Below are 22,805 nucleotides of genomic sequence, written 5' to 3'. Positions count from 1 at the left end.
TAAATAAAAATTATATTTAATTTTAATTAAACAGCCACACATAGCAAGGGACTATATTAGTGCAGCTCTAGAGTCGATAAGGCTTTCTCAAGCAGCTTTGCAGTCTCACACATAATCATCTCCCCTCCTCAAACACAGCCCTCCACCTTCCTCCCCACCTTTCTAACTCTTTTGTTTCCTGCAAGTTACTTCTCAGGAAACCTTTCCCAACTCTACACCCTGAGTCTGGTCCCACTGTTACGAGTGCTACGCTATCTCATGTTCTTCTCCTTTGGAGCACCTACCGTAGTTTGTAATCACATATAATGGATGGTTTAATTAATATCTGTCTCTACCACAAGATCAAGCTCCATGAAGGCAAAGGCCAAGTCTGCCTTGCTCACCATGATATATGATAGAGCCTCCCTTCCCCCAACTGATGGACAGAGTATGACTTAACCTGTACCTGCAGCATAGACATTCCTGAACACCTAACAAGGCACCTTATAAGGACTGTACATTGAACCACCAATCAGCACCTGCCAAATACCCTAAGCCCCCGATTCCTAAGTCCCTAGGTGCCTAATCATGTGCCTTATATGAAACCACCAATCAGCGTGTGCTGAGTGCCCTAAGCCCCGTCCCTTTCTTTTCCTCCCCTCAAAAGGCGTGTTCACCCCGGCACGTGCGCTCTTTCTCCTTTGGAAGGCAGCCCAGCAGGGGTCTTCTCCTCCAATAAAGCCTGTGTCCTGGTATCCTGGTCTCTGGCCCCCCCTGTCTCATCTTTCAATATATCCCTAACACTCGATTGTGCATGGAACATAGCAGGCACTCAACAAAAGCAGGGAAAAAATGTGGAAATGGTCTGGCAAAATGCTCCACTGACTGCTCAAGCTCTGCAGAGCTCACCGTCCTCCCTCTATCAGATTTTCTTGTTGGTACCTGGGGGTTCCAAGGAGAGGAACCTTCCCTCCTCCTGATCCCAACAAGTACAAGACTTGAAAATAAAAAAATAAGACTGCCTTCTCAGAACTGAACTTGAAAACAAGAGTAAAGAATCAAAGTCACATGAGAGTGGCTAGTGACCTGTTGAGCAAGAAAAACTCCAGAGTGACCAGTTTCAATACATTGGTAAGTCTTAAAGAAGTAGGTAGGTTCTAACTTCTCCCCTAAGGGCAGATTCCTTTGGCAACAACAGAATGTTGTTCACCCAGTTTCCATGGTGCTAAAGTATTCTCAGGGACCCAGAGCCACTCCTACTGCCATTCTTTGAAAGTCAACAATTTTCAGTCTGACATTCAATCCTCCTTAAGCAATCTAATAGCATTTGCACAAATAGTGGTATCAGTTACAATTCTAAGGAGCCCAAGCAAACTTTTTAGGAGTAAAAGAGACATAAAAACTTCTTCCAGAAATGCCCTCACAATGGACCCTGGATTAGCCTCCTAATCTCAGTTCCTCCAGTTTGCTTCAGGGACAAGACATAAGCATGAGGTCATGTGGATCTCTCTTTCTCTCACTATCCTCCAATGTGGCAATCCATTTTCCACTACAGCCAGTCCTCTTATCATCCACTCTGAGTCACCTCTCCAGCAGAAGACATCCCTCTTCTCAAGGCTCCGCTTCAGTCCCAGGAGTTCCAGAAAGCCTGCCTGTAATTGCTGCCCCTCAAACAGTTCTCCCCTGGCATGGCCTCAGCCAAACACATGTCCTGGACACACCTTATGACCCTTGCTGTGTAGCATATGGCATTTTCCCCGAGTTCCTTCATAATATGTTTTATATCTCCAATTAAAGTAATAATAGCTTGACTGTACTCAGCATCCTCAAACAGAACATTTATTTCTTAATCAGGCTCTATTTTAAGGATGAAAACAAATAATTAGAAAATAAAGTGAATAATCAAGAAGGAATTTTGTCTTCAAAAACCAAACTGGCAACTTCCTGGGGATCAAAAGGGAATGAACTTGATCATGTTCATCATCACAAGATATCTGTTACCACTAATATCTGGGAGAAATACCCAGGGACTACACAAATGATTCTGTCAAGTTCTATTAAATTTCTACTGATATAGAGGAGAAGGCTTCATTTCAGATTTTATCAAGGGAAAAAATAAAAGCGTTGTGTGTTTTTTATATTAATCCTCAGATATCCTAAAAACCCAATTAAGAACTCGGTCAGGCCAAAACCGGTTTGGCTCAGTGGATAGAGCATTGGTCTTCGGACTGAAAGGTCCCGGGTTCGATTCCGGTCAAGGGCATGTACATTGGTTGTGGGCACATCCCCAGTAGGGGGTGTGCAGGAGGCAGCTGGTCGATGTTTCTCTCTCATCGATGTTTCTAGCTCTCTATCCCTCTCCCTTCCTCTCTGTAAAAAATCAATAAATTAAAAAAAAAAAAAAAAAGAACTCAGTCAGTAAAGATTTGCTCCACTTACACACAGTCTGCAGGCAGAGCGTACTTGCTCTTCCTCAGAAAAGACTGAGCAAGTGAGGCAGAACCCCTAGCATCACACAGACCTTACAAGTAACCGATAAATACTAAAAGTAAGGCTGGTCCATCTTGAGAAGAGAATGGAAGTGGGTGAAACTGAAAAGGAGGCAAGAAATATGTTGTCCCTGGAGAGCCAGGTAGGGGAGTTCAGAAAGCAGCTCATCCTGGCAAGCTCACAATGCCTGCCAATGGGCAGAGAAGTAGGGAGGAGACCTACCATCCAGCTCCTTCTCAATGGAGTCCATCCTATGCGTGACTTCGTCCTGAAGAGATTCCACATGGGTCAGCAGGTTAAACTGCCACTGGTGCTGGGAGCTCAGGAGCCCCTCTCCACCTCTGTCCAGCAGCTTTTGAGCAGGTGTTTCCTCTGGTAGGACCTTTTTGGAGACATATTCCCTCACCTGGGGATGCAATTGACATTTAAGTTACTGAATGGAGACAGCTCCAGCCAGCCAGTGTTTGACACCATCTGAAAAACCGGTTGCAGTTTAAACATTCCAAATGTCTATCTCTTTCCTCCCTCTCTTGGGCACTGGCCAAAAACATGCCTGCTGTACCAACTGCAACCACCTCAGGGCAGCACAGACCTCTGGCTCCGAGGACCCCACGGCTGCTTCTCAGTGGCTTGTCCAATGTCCTAGGTCTTAACGTGTGAGCCTCACAGAATGGCTTCCAGAGCCCTGAGATCAGAGTATAGCAGGACAAGTATAAATAAGATATGTGGGAATCAAACAAGAGTTTAAGTCCTAACTCTATGTCTTGCTGAATACATGAACCTGGATAAGTTATTTCACCTCTCAAAGCTTCTGGTTCCCTTTTGGGAAAGATGGTAGTAGTAAAATCTACTTTAAATGTTCATGAGAATGAAATAGTATAAAACACAGTGCTGGACAACCAAGATGGCAGCATAGGTAAACACCTGAACTTGCTGCCGTGCACAACCACTTCAAAACTACAACTAAAAGACAAAACAAATATCATCCAGAACCACAGGAAGGCTGGCTGAGTGGAAATTCTACAACTAGAAGGAAAGAGAAATGCGCATTGAGTCTGGTAGGAGGTGTGGAGGTGAGGAAGTACGGAGGCGTACACGCAAGGGGCTGGCAATTGGGTACGCTGTTGCCTTTTTCAATCGGGAGGGAGATACAAGCTCCTGACTGCTCTGAACTCCAGTTCCAGATGAGACTCTGGGGACCCAGACTCATACGGAGAGAAACTGGACTGTCTGGCATCAGGCTGGAACACAAGGGCAGCTTTCTCTCAGAGGTGCTTGCAGCAATCATTGTTTCTGCATGGTGCCGTAGGACACAGAGACCCGGGGGCCTCTTCGGGGCAGGGCTGACAGGCAGCCATTGCTGTATGGCTCTGCCCTGGTGATTCCCTGAGACCCCGCCCCACCCAATTTACAACCCCACCCAAGCTGTGCGCAGAGGCTGTTGCATATGAATGGCCTGGCCTTTTGCAATCTAAAACCTAACAAACTGCAACTGGGTCAGTGAGCCCCAGAGCTTCCAAAAGAAGGCCCAAGGCTCCACAGCAGCTTGCATTGCTTCACAGCTGGGCCTCATCTGGGCACCACCAAACCCCAAACAAAGAGGAGGAATCTGCAGATCTCTCTGTAGCTTCTGCTGGGTGGCCTCAGGCAATGCCTGACTTTGCACCTCCTTGGAGATCCAAGAGCCAGTGTACCCAGTGGTCAGAGTGAGAACATCTAGATTACAACTCTTCACATCCATAAGAGACACACTCAGAGGGCAGACTCAGTGAGCACCAAAGCCCCACTGAAGCAAGTCCTGCCCCATAAGGGTGTCTCCAGCACAGAAGTTCTCTCATTGTAAACACAACTGGTCCTCACAGCCAATTGGCCTGGAGGTCAATTCCTCCCAGTGATACCAACAGCAATCAAGGCTTAACTACAACAAGACTGTGCACACAGCCCACAAAGGGGCACACCAAGAGTGTCGACCTCAGGTAACTGGGGAGGCTGAGCCACTGGGCCCTAAAGGACACCTAGCACACAAAGCCACTCCATCAACACAGGGAAGAAGCCAAAATGCGGAGACAAAGAAACAGGTCACAAATGAAAGAAATGAAGGAAAGCAAACTACTGGATAGAGATTCAAAACCACAGTTATAAGGTTACTCAAGAATCTTCTAGAAACCTCTGAGAAATATAGTGAGACCCTCAAGGATATGAAAAAGGACCAATTAGAAATTAAGCATACACTGACTGAAATAAAAAATAATATACAGAGATCCAACAGCAGACTAGAGGATCCCAAGAATCAAGTCAAAGATTTGAAATACGAAGAAGCAAACAACACCCAACCGGAAAAGCAAAAAGAATCCAAAAATATGAAGATAGTGTAAGGAGCTTCTGGGACAACTTCAAGCGTACCAACATCAGAATTGTGGGGGTGCCAGAAAAAGAGAGAGAGCAAGATATTGAAAACCTATTTGAAGAAATAATAATAGAAAACTTCCCCTACTTGGTGAAAGAAATAGACTTACAAGTCCAGGAAGCACAGAGAACCCCAAACAAAAGGAATCCAAAGAAGACCACACCAAGACACATCATAATAAAATGCCAAGGGCAAAAGACAAAGACAGAATATTAAAAGCAGCAAGAGAAAAACAGTTAGTTACCTACAAGGGAGTACCCATACAATTGTCAGCTGATTTCTCAACAGAAACTATGCAGGCCAGAAGGGAGTGGCAAGAAATATTCAAAGTGATGAATAGCAAGAACCTACAACCAAGATTACTCTACCCAGCAAAGCTATCATTTAGAATTGAAGATCAGATAAAGAGCTTCACAGATTAAAAAAAAAAAAAGCTTATCACCACCAAACCAGTATTATATGATATGCTGAAGGGTATTCTTTAAGAAGAGGAAGAAGGAAAAGGTGAAGATAAAAATTATGAACAACAAAGTGACAACAAACACATATCTATCAACAAGTGAATCTAAAAATCAAGTGAATAAAAAATCTGATGAACAGAATAAACTGGTGAATATAATAGAATCAGGGGCATAGAAAGGGAGTGGACTGACAATTCTCGGGGGAAAGGGGGTGTGGGAAGAGACTGGACAAAAATCATACACCTATGGACAAGGACAGTGGGGGGATGGGTAAGGGCATGGGGTGGGGTGGGAACCAGGTAGAGGGGAGCTATGGGGGAAAAAAAGGAACAACTGTAATAATCTGAACAATAAAGATTTATTAAAAAAAAAAAAAAGACACAGTGCTGACCTAAAGTCAGACTGCCATCAATGAAAGATTTTTAACCCTGCCTGCTCTGTTTAAACCCAGTATTTTCTGATTTTTTATTATGTGTCAGACACCTCTCTGAAATCTGTCTAGTCTTCAGGAGTGTAAACCTTTTCTGGAGTTTGTGATCTCAACCTTTAATTCATTTATTTGAAATGAAATAGATTTTAGCTAAGATTTATTTATAGCTTACTATGTGCAAAGCCATGATGCCAGGGGAGGTAAAGTGACCTGTTTAGAACCACAGAGTAAGTGGATCCTAGTCCAGACTTGATACTGGCTCTGTCTCAAAAAAACTGTGTCCTTACCAGCCTTGCTCAGCACTGTTTTGACACTGGCAAGGGCACAGACTGAATGAGATACAATGCCCACCTTTGTTTGGCTTATAATTTAGAATGCTCAGCAATAAACAGCAATGTATTTAACACTGGTGATACCAACCAGCAATTCTGTGAAAGCAAGGATGACAGGGTGTAGAAGCTCTCAAATCACACACAGCCTCGCCCAGCTGGTGTGGCTCAATGGTTGAGTGTTGACCCATGAACCAAGAGATCATGGTTCACCTCCAGGTCAGGGCACATGCCCAGTTTTCGGGCTCAATCCCCAGTAGGGGACATGCAGGAAGCAGCCAATTGATGATTCTCATCATTGATGTTTCTCTCTCTCTCTCACTACAGTCAATAAAAAACATTTTTTTTTTTAAAATCACACTCAGCCTCACTGACAACTGAGGACAGGATAGAACAAGACCAGTGAACAGTTAAAGATGACAACTTTAGCAAGAAGATGACTTGGGGTTTCAGAAAAGAATGATTTGAAAAATTAAAAAATAGAGTGGTTCAGGAAAAATGATGAAACTTGCAAATATTTTGACAAAACAGACTGTTCTTATGTCAGGGCTATGTTCTTAAGCAAAGTTAAATATTCAAGTAAAGTTATCACAGAACTGTATTGGAAAAACTTATGCCTAACACAACGCTTGACTCATCTTGGCTTATGCCAAGATACAATTATAACATAAATAGCATTTAAAAAAACCAGCAACAACAAAACTCATTTTCCTAACTTAGTTCCATTTATCAAGTCCCAATCAACCCTTTTCTCCTTGCTACTTCCCACCTCTCCACCCCCACTCCCACAGCCTATGCCATTTTGTGGGCATTTCCATAACCAATGATCTTTGATTTAAGTGGGCTCTCTGGACTTAGCACACATTTTAAAAGGGGGAGAAAACAAAACATCTGTGATAAGCAATTTTAAATACGATTTTATAATAAATATCTATATATCCTATATAATAAAGAGGTAGTATACTAATTAGACTGGACGGTGGAACAACCTTCCGGAACGGCCTTCCAGAACAACCAGTGGGCAGGGTTGTGAGACGGCGGAGCCACGAGGCAGCCGGGGCTAGCAGGGCCGAGCCCCTTGCATGAATTTCATGCATCGGGCCTCTAGTCTATATTTATAAAAGCCTAAGCAACGGAACGACTGGTCGTTATGACACGCCAGTCGTTATGACCACCAGATGTTCAACACAGGAGCTGCCCCCCGGGGGTCAGTGCACTCCCACAGCGGGAATGCCACTCAGCTGACCGACAGGCAATAGACGCAGGGCTCACAGCTGGCAAGTGCCCTGAGTGAGCACAAGCCTGCGGTAGGCACAGCAGAGCCAGGATAAGTGGGAGCAGCAGGCAGGAGTGGCAGGCAGCATTGGACTGCCGGTTTCAGCCCAATCCCCACAGGCCATGCCAAGGGACCCTATCAGTGCACGAATTCATGCACCGGGCCTCTAGTAATCTTATAATAAACATCTTCCCTAGGAGAATTTACAAGCACTCAAACACTGAATTAAGAACAAATATAAGCAAGTCACATACCTTTGGAGAGCTGGGTTTGAGGTCACTGTCCCCCCTGCTCCTGTCTTGGTCTAGAGGCCAGCCCAGGCGCGGGGAAAGGGAATCATCACCATTTTCATGGAGGGGGTTGACTGCATCAAGGGCAGAGCCCCGTGTCTCCACCACCAGCTTCTGCTCCACAGCAGGGTAATAGGCGCGGGGCTTCTGGTAACAATGCTCACTGGTGATATATGACTCCTCCACAGACCGAGGCAGGGGCAGGGGTTTCTCCACCACCCCATTCAAAGTTCTATAGCTTGGGGCTTCCTCCTTGCTCTTGGCTTCAGCGACTTGGATGTGTCTGGAATGAGATCTCCCATCCCCTGAATGCTGTTTCCAAGGCTGACACCACAGCTGCAGATCAGGATGCTCCCTGCTTCTGTGGGGAGGGCAAACATGGAAAGAGGTTTAGAGTAAGTGGAACCACTGCAGGGGCTTCTCAGTTCCCAAACACTTCTCAGTTCCCAGCACAGAAAAGAGCTCCCACCTGGGCTGTCTGGTCACAGAGGGAATGGAAATCCATGGTCTCTGAGGAAACCACCTCAGGCAAGCTCCCTCTGCGTATACTTGCAGTGAGTGGGAGGACAGACAGATGCTACTCACATTTGGTTCACAGAGGTGTAGAAACGTGTGCAGGCCTCTCACAATGATGAGGGGTACTACTGGCATTTAATTCATAGAATCCAAGGATGCTAAACATCCTGTAATGCTTGGGACAACCCCACACAAAGAGTTATCCCATGGTACAATTGTCAACGGTACCTTCCCAACCCCAGCTGAGAAACACTGATCACCTGGAAAGCACAAGCTTAACTCACCAGCAACTCCCACAGATGAGCATCCCCCCTCCCAATGCACACACTTTACTGAAGCCTTCCTGCAAAAATGGAATAGGTCATAAGTATGAAGGCATTGAGTGATCTTACAAAACCAAGAATTCTGTTCCCAAGGGTTTGCAACTATCCTTTCTCAGCTCTCCCACTCCAGCAATCCCCAATACCAACACCACTCTTATTCACTGGGGAAGGAGAGGGAACAACCAGCATCAAGGCAGCATGGGTCCTGGGCCACCTCCAACAGGGTATCACAGCCTATACCAGGAACCCCAGACCTGATACACCCCTAAAATTGTAATTGCATTAGGAAATGGAAGTCATTGTTAACTTTCAGGTCCACCATAGTCTGAAATATGTTAACATGGAACATAGAAGCCACAGTATCAACCTCCTATTGCATGAAAATCACAAAAGTCTTGTTTCTTCCCTCTTATAATATTCACCCTCCCAGCTAAGATTTGAAGCCCCAACTACTACTCCACACAAGGATGACACTGGGCTTTCCTTGTAAGCCCTGACAATCATGAAGAAGGTATGTACACCATGCATGTTACTTTTTAAATGACAACAGATGCTCCGAAGTTATAGGTTTTATAGTTTGCCTTTGAAAATAAATTGGCCAGACCCCTTAAGGAACAATATTTCTGAGAATGAAGATCCAGAGCCTATGTTAAGAAAGACCATCCATGTTACACAGACATACTGGGACCACTTCCCCCTCTCCCAAGATCTTTTCTCTATATACAATGACTAAAAAGGTCTCCCTATACCCTCTTCTGAATTGCTAGAAGTCAGATTTAATTCCAGTACAAAGCCACTGTTATAAAGATGAAAGATCTAAGTGGGATTCGGAAGGAACAAGGTTCCTGAATATGTAACAGGGACAGGAACACAGGCATCTCAGTGAGAAGAGAACACCCTCTTACTGATTCTGCAAATAAAAAGAAACATAGCAAAATTCACAATCAGGAGCATCACCTGAGGATTTTTAGGCTCTCACATGGACCACTTTCCACTCACCTCAGTCAATTTCTGGTATCTCATTAAGAAGAAATTCATTTGGTTTAAATGTGGTAAAGTTTTCCAATTTTATAAAATGTGAAAGAATAGCTAGTCTCTGACATCCTAGTCAGGGCTGTCACTTGATTCATCTTGCTTCAACAGATATTGTCACAATAATAGCTAATATTACCCAGCAACTATCCTCCCTTCTTTTATACCCACTACACCCTCATTCCTGAGTTTCAACAGGGCTCAAGGCCATCTGGCTAGCTTCCCCTGCAGTTAGGTATATCCATGAAACTGTTTGCTCTCCCTTTTGCTACTTTTGCTCTCCTGGGGTTTGTAGCAGAGGTGAGGTACAGATGAGACTTCATCAACCATGCAGATAAGGATAATCCCAAATGGAATGCCAGAGGAATAAGATGGAAGGAACCCAAGTCCCTAAGTCCCTAGATAGAACCCTGGAGAAAGGACCCATACCTGGCCTGGACCCCCACATACCCCTGAATCATATATTATGTGAGAGAGAAAATTCCATTTTGTTTTAGTCTCTATTTTGGGGGTCTTTGTTATAACAGCTTAGCTTTCACCCATACCATTATATACTCTTGCTGAATGTGCCCTGCTCAACCACTCCTAGGCCTCTGTGCACCAAAATGCAAGAGAAAGAAGACCCTCATCCTGCCATCTCTGGATTCTGACACTCTATTCTGCCTGGTGCCAAGAGGCCTCCAGGACTAGTCAGCAAATGAAAACCTTGTCGGAGAGTGGCCTGTCATGTCTAACTCACTCGTGGCCCTAGTTTGTCATTGTTGATAACTTAACTAAAATGGAACTCTATGGGCAGGCTCATGGGAGAACTTAAGGAGAGATTTTTACAGAAGAGAACCTGTCCCTGCCATAGATTACGCTAATGCCAAAAGAAAATTCACGGAGAGGCAGTTAGGAAGATTAGAACAAATACTTGACAGGAGCCGAGACCTGAATGCTAATCCTGACTCTACTCCCAGAAACGACAGGAGAGTGGCTGCTCCACTCAAGGCCCAGTTGCCCTATTTGGTAAAGAGGGGTTAGGTTATAAAAGCCAACAGAGCCAAATAAGAGCCACATGTCTTTCTCAGAGTTTACATAAACTTGGGTCACCTGACATGTAGAATGCGACCACAAAAGGGAATTCACACTCTATGTAACTCCAAACTCTGGCCATTAAAAGCCAGAAGTCCAGCTCCAAAAGGCCTAAAACTTTTCTGTATAAGCAAACCATCAAGAGGCATATTTAATGAGCAACCTCTATGCTAGAGAATAGGCTTGCCAACAATATCTCTTCCAATAGCTTTCAATTTTACTTTGTTTACCAATCAAGGATGCTTAGGATGAATGGATAAACAAAATGTGGTATTATACACAATGAAATATTATTCAGCCTTAAAAAGAAAGGAAATTCAATACAGGCTACAAAATAGATGAACCTTGAAGACATTATGCTAAGTGAAATTAACTAGTTATAAAAAGACAATTACTGTAGGATCCCATTTGAATGAGATACCTAGAGTAGTCAAATTCATAGAGATAGAAAGTCAAGTGGAGGCTGCCAGGGGCTGGGGAGAGGGAAAATGGAGAGGAATTAATGGGTATGGAGTTTCTGTTTTACAAGATAAAAAGAGTTCTGGAGGTTGGTTACACTTATCACTGCTGAAGTGTACACTAAAAAACGATTGAGATGATAATTTTTATATTATGCATATCATGCATGTCAAACTCAAAGGCTAACGTGGGCCAAGTAAACAAGGTTTAAGCTTATGTGGGCTGCAAAAAAACAAAAGCTTCAATTTTCATAGAAATGTAGGTTTATTTCAATAGAGACATGCTGAATACAAAGGGCTGAAATAAATGAGTAATGATTAACATAAAATAATAGAACATTTTAATAAAAATTAATATTTTTTCTTGAACATTAACTTACCAGACACCGAATAACTGCACAAATTAGTAAGTGTAATGCAAATAAATCTATTTTTCTTATTCTCCGAAAGTGAAATATTTCCTGTTGTGCATACCAAACAAGTCAGTAAAAGACTAATGACGTGGCAATAGGCTGCTAAAATATTCGCTGTTAGTATTAGTGGAGAGAAATGGTGCACCTGCACATGAAGTGCATAAGGGAAATGAATGCAACACGATTATAGTGATCAGTCATTAGCGAACGTTGTGGTTCGCTATTAATAATTACGTATAATAGGATATTGTAAAAATTAAGTTACGCAGTGGTTTTTTTAAATTATATTTTGATTTTTTACAGAGAGGAAGGGATAGAGAGTTAGAAACATCGATGAGAGAGAAACATCTATCAGCTGCCTCCTGCACACCTCCTACTGGGGATGTGCCCGCAACCAAGGTACATGCCCTTGACTGGAATCGAACCTGGGACCTTTCAGTCCACAGGCCGATGCTCTATCCACTGAGTCAAACCGGTTAGGGCCGAAGTTTTTTTTTTTTAAACATTTTTTACATACTGTTATATTGGCTGGGACACAAAAATATTCCTTGTGGGCCACATGCGGCCCATGGGCCGTGAGTTTGACATGCCAAATGTATATGTCCCCACAATTTAAAAAACAAAAACAAAAAACTCAGACTGTACACAAAAACAATCTCAACTATTAATACATACACTGTATCATGACTATAGTGGTGGTTGCAAGAGTGCATACATTTGTCAAAACTCAATGAACGCTTAAAATATGTAAATATACCTCGATAAAATTGATTTTTTTAAAAATGTTTTATAACTGAGAATTTTTAGTAAGGTCATCTATCTTGATTTTGTAGCTTTTCAGTTTCTCAAATTTATCCTTCTCCCAGACATGCCAAATAAGACATGTCCCCAAAGCTGCAGGTGCCACACTTACTGCAAGATGCTCATCTTGAGCTGCAGGCCATGCAGAACCTCGATCACTCTCTGCACATCCCCAAGAAGCTGGTGGGTGGCCACAATCTTCTTGGCATTCTGGTGGGAATAGTTATCTTCTAAAAATGCCAGGCCATGCATATGTCCCCTAGTCAACCACTCCTTGTCATACCAGTACTTTAAGCCAGGCCTCTGACCTAAAATAGTGACAATAAGAGAGTTAATACTTGGCCTGAAGGAAATCCAGATTATTTCATCATTGTACAATTATTACACAAACTTTTTAAGGATGGATTGGTGTGTTTATTTTGTTCATTTATTCACCCAATATACATTTACTTGGCACCTACTAAATTCTAGGCTCCCTATTAGGTGTTGGGAATAAGGTAGTGAGTAAGAAAAGTTAAGTTTCCTGATCTCCTGGAAGTGACCAGAGGTACAGTGAGAACATGGCTATCTCTTTAAATTTAAATCACATCATCCCCTCTTCTACTTAAACCTGCAAAGACTTCCTACTGCACATAGTAGAAACCCCAAGCCCTAACTAACTCTGGCCTACTGAGACTTGCAGGACAGGCTCCTTCCTGCCCTCCTGGCCCCATGTTTACAGTTTTGTTTATGGAACACATAAAGTTCTTTCTGGTCTTAGGGTCTCTGCTTCAGTACCCACTCTGTCTATAGCACTATTCCCCTTTGCAGGACCAACTCCACTAAAAGCCAAAAGAGTAGGAACCATATTGTTCATTGTTGTATTCTCAGTGCCTGGCAAAAAGCATCCTGAATAGATTTATCAAATGGAAAAAAGCCCCAAGTGACCCTCCAACTGTCAACTACCACATAATTAAATACTGGTCAGGCCCCCTCCCTTCTCTGGGCCTCCATTTCCCATCTGTTACAACAATAGATGAACTGAATGGCTTCAGTAGTCTTGTTCATTACAGGGACCCCTAGGAAGGATTGAAAACACGACCCCATCTGACTTGACAGTGTTTCCTGCTCCAAAAGCCCAGGGAACAACTTTCAGTCAGACTGTTGTTCACCTCCTAATATATAAAAACCCTGAAATAACCTGAGTAATCCTATCAAGGTCTCTGGGCTCTTTCTGGCTTTATCAAGACACGTGGTAGGGATACACCTTGATTCTGTTAAAAACATTTTAAGGACCTTTAAATCTGTTAGGTTAAACTTCTGGCCTAAGACAGTGCAAAGTTCAACCGAGTCTATAAATGTGACATTGAGTGCTCAATTTAATGAGAAATCTATTCACAGTCTTGGCAATTAGAGTTATTAAAGTTCAGAAAGTGTGTACGAATTGAGGAAGATGGTATGTATGATTTCCAAAAAGAGAACAATGGAGGAAAAGAATGAGAAACAATAAAGTAGACAAAAGAGATTTTTCAACAGAAAAGTGGAGGAAGAGAATGATAGACAATGAAGTAGACAAAAGAGATTTTTCCTTAAGGAGCCCTCGGGATTATATGTAGAATCTCAGAGGCAGCTGTTGCAGGAGCTGCCTGAACAGGATTCAGAGCAACACGACCTGTTATACAAGACAAAGGTCATAGCCACTGGTTCTTATCTTCTGCCATGTCCTCTCTGGGTCTGTATTTGCTCACCTGTCAAATGCTGGGAGTTGACAGGTGGTCGCTGAGATCCTGCCTATCAAAAATATCCTATGACTCATAGACTAATCTTCTGACCATATTTTTCCTTTGAGAGGCAGATTCCTTTCTGTCTATGGCCTAATCTAGCACAAGGAGACATAGCGTCACAACAGAGGTTATCAGGCCCCGAGGGGACCTACTTGCTGGAAAATGAACTATGATGGCCAGCCCCGAACTACACAACTAGCAAAATCAAGAGATTTGGCCTTACAAGCCAGTTCTAAATCTCACTTGCTTTATGAGATTAGAAAAGTCATTCATATCCTTACATCAATTTCTTTCTCATAAGCAAAAATGGGAGTAGGAGTTCCTGAGGCCATTCACAGGACTAAAAGGAATAACAGAAGCAAAGGTTCTCACGTATTGTCTAGCTGTAAGGGGATCATAGGACTGGAGCTGAGGGGAGAACTTACAAGTAGTGAACAGGGAGAAGATGTCAACATTCTACTGACAGCAAGACTAGAGCAACAGATTTATAATCCACCCGTGAAACTTCTGGAAAAGGGCACCCAAGAGCCACAGGCAATCCCTGTGACCATGGAACAATGAAACTAACTGATCCTGCTAAGAAATTAATTTATTCTTTTGGGTGGCAGATAGGCTCTTGGAAACCACACCTTTTCCCTTCCCCTTAAGGGCACATTTCCCTTCTTGGTGGCAATGAAGCAATGGAGGCCAGGTACCACTAGAGGGAGCAGAGGCAGGTTTCTAACTCACCAACAGCCCTTAAAAGTCATTGACAGCCTACATCCTCATGAATTCTCAAGAAAAGAATTCTAAAACTGGAACGACACAGAGCAGAATAGCATGGCCTTTATGCAAGGATGACACGCAAATCTGTAGAGCATTCCATAGTTTTTATAGTTTCAGTCATGCAAGATGAATAAGTTCTAGTGCTGTAAACACTGCTTCGATTATAAATAATATAGTACCCTTAAAATGTTATGAGGGTAGATCTCATGTTACATGATTTTTACAATAAACAATAAGGCCCTAGCCAGTTTGGCTCAGTGGATAGAGTGTCGGTATGAGGACTGAAGGGCCTTGGGTTCAATTCCAGTCAAAGACATGTATCTAGGTTGCAGGCTCAATCCCCGGCCCTGGTCAGGGCATGTGTGGGAGGCAACCAATCGATGTATCTTTCTCACATCGATGTTTTTCTCTCTGTGTCTCTCCCTGTCCCTTCCACACTCACTCTCTCTGAAAATCAATGGAAAAATATCCTCAGGTGAGGATTAACAAACAAACAAACAAAAAGTAAATTCTAGCTCAAGGCCAGCTCTTCTATTTGATGAACCTCTTCATACATGGTCTCTTACTGCTAAGCTCAGGAAAACTGGCCATCAGGTGAGTGAGCAAAAAAAGCGAGAGAAGTCAGAGTCTAGCCGATGCTGAAGAAATGAGTTTCAAGACCACAGACACTAAGGCTGCTTCACACCCAGCTATGCCAAGGAAAAGACTACATACTGTTAATATCCCTGACTCCAAAAATCTCTACCTGGAGGGTCTTGGCAAACATAACAGGTGTATTTCTCAGGCACATTTTCTTCCAGTAATCCCATGCAGACCCCATGCTGCCAGCACTGGCACTCTTCACACTGTTAGAATTAAAGAAGCAATAAAAATTAAACTCAGAGGGTATCCTCCCCATATATATATGCCAAGCAACCAGAATGACAGAACAACCGGAATGACTGGTTGCTATGACATGCACTGCGGGGGCCAACCAGCCTGATCGCCCCTCCCCCCAGCCAGCCTGGCCCCGATCGCCACCCCCTGATCGGGGGCGGGGCCACCAGCGTCCCCTCCCCCCCCCCCCCCCCCCCCGCCGGGCTGGATTACCCCGATTGGCCCCCATGGGGCAGGCTGGCCAGATCCCACCCGTGCATGAACTTGTGCACCGGGCCTCTAGTCCAAAAATAAGCCCACCTGTGCGAGGAGGGGTGAGAGGGAAGTAGAAGGAGAGAACACCCACAATTGACTTACACAGGTGCTAGGCTGCAACCATTCATCTAGAACTGTGCTAGGCAATACAGCAGCCACTAGCCACCTGTGGCTCTTTATATTTACATTAACAAATTAAGTTAAAAATTCAGTTCCCTAGTCCCACTAGCCACATCTTAAGTGCTTAATAGCCATATGAGGCTAGTGGCTACTATGCTGGACAGCACATATGAAGACCATTTAGGTCTAATAAACAGTGCTGGTCTCAAAAAAAAATGGCTTTCACTCTCATTTCTAGAGGATTGAACTCTTCTGATGTTTTTGACACAGGAAAAATTGTTCACATACACAGAGGAAGGTTAACTTGTAATGAAAAAACCTGAGTTTGATTCTGGCTCAGACATTCATTAGCTGTGTGACCCTGCAGAGGTAACTTCTCCACCTTAATTAAGCTTTAGTTTCCCCATCTGCAAAATGGGATACCAACCATGTGGGGCTGTCTATGAGGAATCAGTGGGTCATGTGTAAAAGCTCCTACCTCACAACTTTAATGTATTAAGAGCCTATTACTACTACTAAGGGGCAATCTAACTCACTTTGATACCTCCTGGAGTAACCATGTGCTAGCATTTGCATTTATTTTCTCTAAACCTTACCAAAGGTCACACAGCTGAAGAGAGCCAAAGGTGGGTCAGAACACAAGCCAGGCAAATTGCAAAGCTAGTTCTTTTAACCCCTAAATTCCACTGTCTTCCCTGGATTAAGGGGGGAGGTGGGGAAAAGAAGGTGAAGGAGGGGCAGGAGGTACAGAGAGAAAAACGTACAGACAATGAGGACAGCATTACCTGGGGATAGTAAGCCTAAGGACTAAGGGCCCAGAGGAAATGGAGAGGAAAAGCAGATGTCAAAAAAGACACTAAGATACTTCAAGCAATTCCAAAGCAGGGCCCAAAACCTTTAAGTACCCAACTAAATGAATAGCTCTGGAAGGTGGACAGTGAGTTTCCTGACATGGCCTTGAAGCTGGGGCCCTGACTGGCAACAGGGACTAAAAGTCTAAAGTTCAGACAGCCCTAGCCGGTTTGGCTCAGTGGATAGAGCATCAGCCTGCGGACTGAAGGGTCCCAGGTTCAATTCCTGTCAAGGGTACATGCCCAGGTTATGAGCTCGATCCCCAGTAGGGGGTATGCAGGAAGCAGCCGATCAATGATTCTCTTTCATCATTGATGTTTCTATCTCTCTCTCCCTCTCCCTTCCTATCTGAAATCAATAAAAAATATTAAATAAATAAATAAAGTTCAGACAATCATCAGCCACTTGGAGTCAGATAGTCCCCGGCATGAAGAGGGCTTTCGTGGGCATATATAAACCCTCTAGGAAGCTGATCATTCAGAATCAACACAGGCAGAGCTGGGAGAGAAACTTCAGGTAAGATCTGATCCAAATTCTTCCATTTCCAATGAAGAAACTAAAGCTCAGAGAGAAATAAAGGTTAAATGACAGCAAAGGTAGTTAGTAGCAGAAAAGAGACTAGTAATAAGAATGAAAGTCTCTCAATGAGTCTTGAGTACTAGAATTCACCACAATTGAATCAAATATAGCCAAGTTGAAAATTTCAAAATAACTTTTCTTTGTGTGAGTCTGCCTAATACTTTATTCATTTTTTAAAAGTTTAAATTTAGAAATGCACAAGAATAACAGAAAAGATAAAATATCTAAGAATAAATCAAAGACTGTTTAAGAATAAAAATACCTAAGACTAAGAATAAAACATGCAAGATCTCTATGAAGAAAGATTTTTAAAAAATATATTTTTATTGATTTCAGAGAGGAAAAGAGAGGGGAGAGATAGAAACATCAATGATGAGAGAGAATCATTGATCGGCTGCCTCCTGCACGCCCCCTACTGGAGATCGAGCCTGAAACCCAGGCATGTGCCCTTGACCGGAATCGAACCTGGGACCTTTCAGTCCGCAGGCCGACACTCTATCCACTGAGCCAAACCAGCCAGGGCTGAAGAAAGATTTTTAAATACTATTTGAGGAACACAGAAATTAAGTCAAGGGTAAGGTGCACCTTATTCCTGGATAGCAAGAGTGAGGTATAGTGCTGGAACAACTGGGTAGCCATAGCCCTCACCTTACACCAGGATAAATTCCAGGCAGATCAAATATTTAAATGGTTTTCAAAAAATAAATGAAACCTCAAAAGTACCAGAAGAAACCATGAGAATTCTTTTATCAACATTTCTATAAATTTTTATGAACTTCCAATGAGAAAGCAACTGTTATTCAAATCCCAGAAATTATTATTTAATATACCTGCCTCATAAAAACATAAAATCTGTAAGATAAGCCAAAAATCAGATGACAAACATTTGTAACTGTTTTTTGTAACAACCAATACAAAAACATATCTACAAAAAGCCTATACAAATGAGTAGTAAAATGACCCACTATTCAACAGAAAAGTAGATAAATAACATGAACAGACAAGTCAAAGGGAAAAAAATGATTCTTAAATAAAAAGATGTTCAAATCAACCATTAAAAGAATGAAATTAGCCCTAACCGGTTTGGCTCAGTGGATAGAGCGTCGGCCTGAGGACTGAAAGGTCCCAGGTTCGATTCCGGTCAAGGGCATGTACCTTGGTTGCGGGCACATCCCCAGTAGGAGGTGTGCAGGAGGCAGCTGATCGATGTTTCTCTCTCATTGATGTTTCTAACTCTCTATCCCTCTCCCTTCCTCTCTGTAAAAAATCAATAAAATATATATTAAAAAAAAAAAAAAAAAGAATGAAATTAATGTAAAGTAACTTGAATTAATATAAATTAATGTGAAATAAAACCAGACTAATAATATGCATACACAATATTTCTAGGTATGGGGATTACATGTAAATATCAATCAATCTATAATAATAAAAGCATAATGCGCTAATGATGTCCTTACGGACGAAGCCAGGGCTGCGAGGGAAGGCCTACTATTGCACGAATTTCGTGCATCAGGCTTCTAGTTTTTTATAACTTTATGTACTGCCTGAAGTTTGTTTAATAAACATTTATTACCATCATCATAAAAGTGTTATTCTTATGAAAAACTGTTTTTAAAGAACATACTTTTCATTTATATATGCATGTGTATATGTGTATTCCAAAATATTAACAGTGGTTATCCCTGGGTAAAAATAGTCTGGTTAATTCTTATTAAAGTCTGATAGTACCTTGTATACTAACAAGGGTGCTGGTAAGACTTCTTTGGTACTGCCTCCAGAGAGGGTTTATATAATATTGCTATGACAAATAGCAATACTTGCCAAACTTACAAATGCACGTACCCTTTAGCTCAGGAATTCTATTTCCAAAACTCGGCCCACAGATATACTTACAGAAAATTATTCATTAGTTCACTGCTATCATTATTTTTATTTACTTATTTTTTGTTTGGTTTTTGTTGTTCTTTTTCCCCACTACTGTTATGATTAGAAACAATCTAAATGTCCATCAATAGGAGAAGGGTTAAATAAATTATCATCCACCCATTATGCAGCTATAAAAAAGAACGGGGAAGCTTTTTATATTTGAAAATGAGGTGGTCTTCAACTTATACATTGTTATATGAAAAAAAGATATTGAAAATACTACATATAAAATAATATTTGTATTTTTAAAAAGATAGCTGCACAGCAGTGTGAATGCATTCAATGCCAATGCACTTAATGCTGCATACACTTAAAAATGGTTAAAATTGTAAATTTTATGTTATGTGTATTTCACCACACACACACAAAAAATGGGGAGAACATATTTGTTATTACTTGTTTGGCCACAAAATGTTTGTGGAATGACATACAAAATGATAAGGGCTGCCTCTAGGGAAGGGTTGTTGATAGAGTGGAGGTAAGATTTTTCTCTGTATACCTATATGTATATACCTTTTAGCCTTTGAACTATGTGAATGCATTAGCTACCAACAAATAAACAATATAAATTTTAAAACAAAAGTTTTAAAATGGACTTCTTGTTAAAACTGCTACACAATTTTTACTGGAGTTTGGCATCTAATATATATTTGTTGCTCTAGGGCAGTGGTCGGCAAACTCATTAGTCAACAGAGCCAAATATCAACAGTACAATGATTGAAATTTCTTTTGAGAGCCAAATTTTTTAAACTTAAACTTCTTCTAACGCCACTTCAAAATAGACTCACCCAGGCCGTGGTATTTTGTGGAAGAGCCACACTCAAGGGAAGAGCCACACCTTTGCCTTAGAGCAGTGGTCGGCAAACCGCGGCTCTCGAGCCACATGTGGCTCTTTGGCCCCTTGAGTGTGGCTCTTCCACAAAATACCACGTGCGGGCGCGCACATACAGTGCGATTGAAACTTCGTGGCCCATGCACAGAAGTTGGTTTTCGGCCTGGGCGAGTCTATTTTGAAGAAGTGGTTCTAACGCCGAGCCACACTCAAGGGGCCAAAGAGTCGCATGTGGCTCGAGAGCCGCGGTTTGCCGACCACTGCTCTAAGGCAAAGGTCAGCAAACTACAGCCCACAGGCCAAATCCAGCTGGACTCCTGTTTTGTAAGTAAAATATCATATGAACATGCTCATTCATTTTACATATTGCCTATGGCTGCTTAGAGCACAGTTGAGTAGTTGCAACTGTGGACCATATGGTCCTCAAGGCCTAAAATATTATTTGGTCCTATTAGAAAATGTTTGCCAAAACCTGGCCTAGAGTAATTAAAACAATTTAAATATCAAATGGGTTTCCTGATGTTCAGATTTAATGTGTTACCCAGATTTCTCAAACATTCGTAATTACTAAGTAAGATTTTAACCTAGTGATTTTAATTAGCACTGGTAAATAAAATCAAATAATAAAGTAACGTTGATACCAATCAAATCATGAAAATAGTCAAAGAAAATCATTTCTCTAAAGTAATGTATGGAGTTTATAGAAAACAAACTCTAAATGTATTCTAGGGTTGTACAAATTACCAACGTTAAGTTAAAATTTATTTTAAGAAAAATTTATTTGAACCTTCCTAGATAACGAACACATTTAAAACTAAATGATGAATAAATTTTAACAGTTTAAAATGTATTTTTTTCCAGTTAGCTCCCTCTAAATTTATGTATGCCTTTTGCTAAAAATTCCTGAGTGGAAAAGGTATATTGCTCATGACAGGGAAAGTCAGAAACTGTCCTTCTACAACACAAAGCAAGAAGGACAGCAAGTGGATAGCAGGAAAAGTCTACAACAAAGCCGAAGGGGTTCTGAAGTGAGCTCATCATCACCATAATGCCAGATAGGAAGCCAGAGTGTTAAGCTGAGCTGGGAGGAAGGTCATGTAGAGCCTGAGAAGCAGGAGATGAAAGTCAGTTCCGGACTCTGCCATATAACAGCTGGTATACCTCAATAGCTCCAACTTAGCTTCTTCATAAAGCATAGAATGGCACATCAAACTCTACCCTCAAACACCCTGTGATCCTTGCTACTTACAGAAAAATCAATGGAGAAAGGACCACAGTGGAACAGCACTATCTCCCATACTGATTAGCCAGAACAAACTTGCCAGAGGGGCCTTCATTATTCACCCACTAAAGATTTCTATGGACAAATGAGAACCAAATCAGGCTTCCAAGGCCTAGAACAGAGCACACATCCAGAGAGACAGGATAAAAACTAAGAATCTTGTCCTGGACGGTATGGCTTAGTTGGATAAGGTGCCGCCCTGTGCACCAAAGGGTCATGGGTTTATTTCCTGGTCAGGGCACATACCTGGATTGCGGTATAAGAGGTGATCAATCAATGTCTCTCTCTCTCTCTCTCTCCTTCCCTCCTTCCCTTCCTCCTCTTCTCCCTAACCTTCCTCTCTCTCTAGAATCAATTATCTTCAGGTGAGGATTTAACAAACAAACAAAAAACTAACAATCTCCAACACCCTTTTAAAAATCAAACTTAAAAAATAAAATGCACACTCAAACATGTTCCAAGCTTAATGTTAAGACAAACACAGCCTGCCAGTACACATAATTCTGTGCTGCTAGGCTAGCTTTGCCTTGGAACAAAGCTTTTCCTCCCATCTCTGATTAATCAAAGTGACTACATAACACGTTGTTTAGGAAAACTCACCCATACAAAGGCTATGAGCATTAAGCTTATCTCACAGAATGAGAAAAATAATTGAGCCACTTGAAATGCTCCAAGGTGGCCACTGTCGCTCACAATCCTGACTGCATATCAGACTTCATGGGACTAGGCCCACCATTCATATTTCTTTTTCCTTATTTAAAAAAAAATTTTTTTTTTTAATAGAGAGGGAGGGAGGGAAGAAGGGAGGGAGGGAGAAACGTTGATGTGAAAGAGACACATCAATTGGACTGGGGCCTGGGATCAAATGAACTTGCAATCCAGGTACATGCCCTTGACCGGAAATTGAACCCTCGACCCCTTGGTCCACAGACCCAGGTTCCAACCATTGAACCACAAGGGCCAGGGCACACATTTCTAAATTTAAAAGTGAAGATCATCCAGTTAGAACTTTCCCTAAACTGCTGCTTTTACCTTTAAACATTTTGATTTTCTGTGAAAGAGTCCATTAGGAAAAAGAGTTCTGATACTTAAAAAGTTTGAAAACCACTAACCTAAGGCATACTTAAGGTCGTAAATATCAGGCAGTAATTGAGACTATTCATGCACCCTGAATTCCCAGAGATTACCATAAAGTCTAATCAAAAGGAAAGAAACTCTCAAAGAATCTTAACCAACATAGCCATGATTTACTTAAAGAACTCAGGTACCTTGG

General features: G+C 42.0%; 1 protein-coding gene across 3 annotated transcripts in view; it reads right to left on the bottom strand.

Moving 5' to 3' along the window:
- PHF20 (PHD finger protein 20) overlaps nucleotides 1-22,805 on the bottom strand; it is a 120,766-nt gene that overhangs the window by 3,619 nt on the left and 94,342 nt on the right. For all 3 annotated transcript variants that reach the window (XM_079783522.1, XM_079783524.1, XM_079783523.1), the window contains 4 exons: nucleotides 15,553-15,652; nucleotides 12,392-12,587; nucleotides 7,627-8,023; nucleotides 2,692-2,875 (listed from right to left, as the gene is read on the bottom strand). In XM_079783522.1, coding sequence (XP_079639648.1) covers nucleotides 2,692-2,875; nucleotides 7,627-8,023; nucleotides 12,392-12,587; nucleotides 15,553-15,652 — 877 coding nt within the window. The remainder of the gene's footprint in view (nucleotides 1-2,691; nucleotides 2,876-7,626; nucleotides 8,024-12,391; nucleotides 12,588-15,552; nucleotides 15,653-22,805) is intronic.

This window comes from Cnephaeus nilssonii (genome assembly GCF_951640355.1).
Source record: "Cnephaeus nilssonii genome assembly, chromosome: 11".
Taxonomy (NCBI): domain Eukaryota; kingdom Metazoa; phylum Chordata; class Mammalia; order Chiroptera; family Vespertilionidae; genus Cnephaeus; species Cnephaeus nilssonii.
Note: the sequence above shows the minus strand (reverse complement) of the source record. Positions and strands in the feature narration are given on the sequence as shown.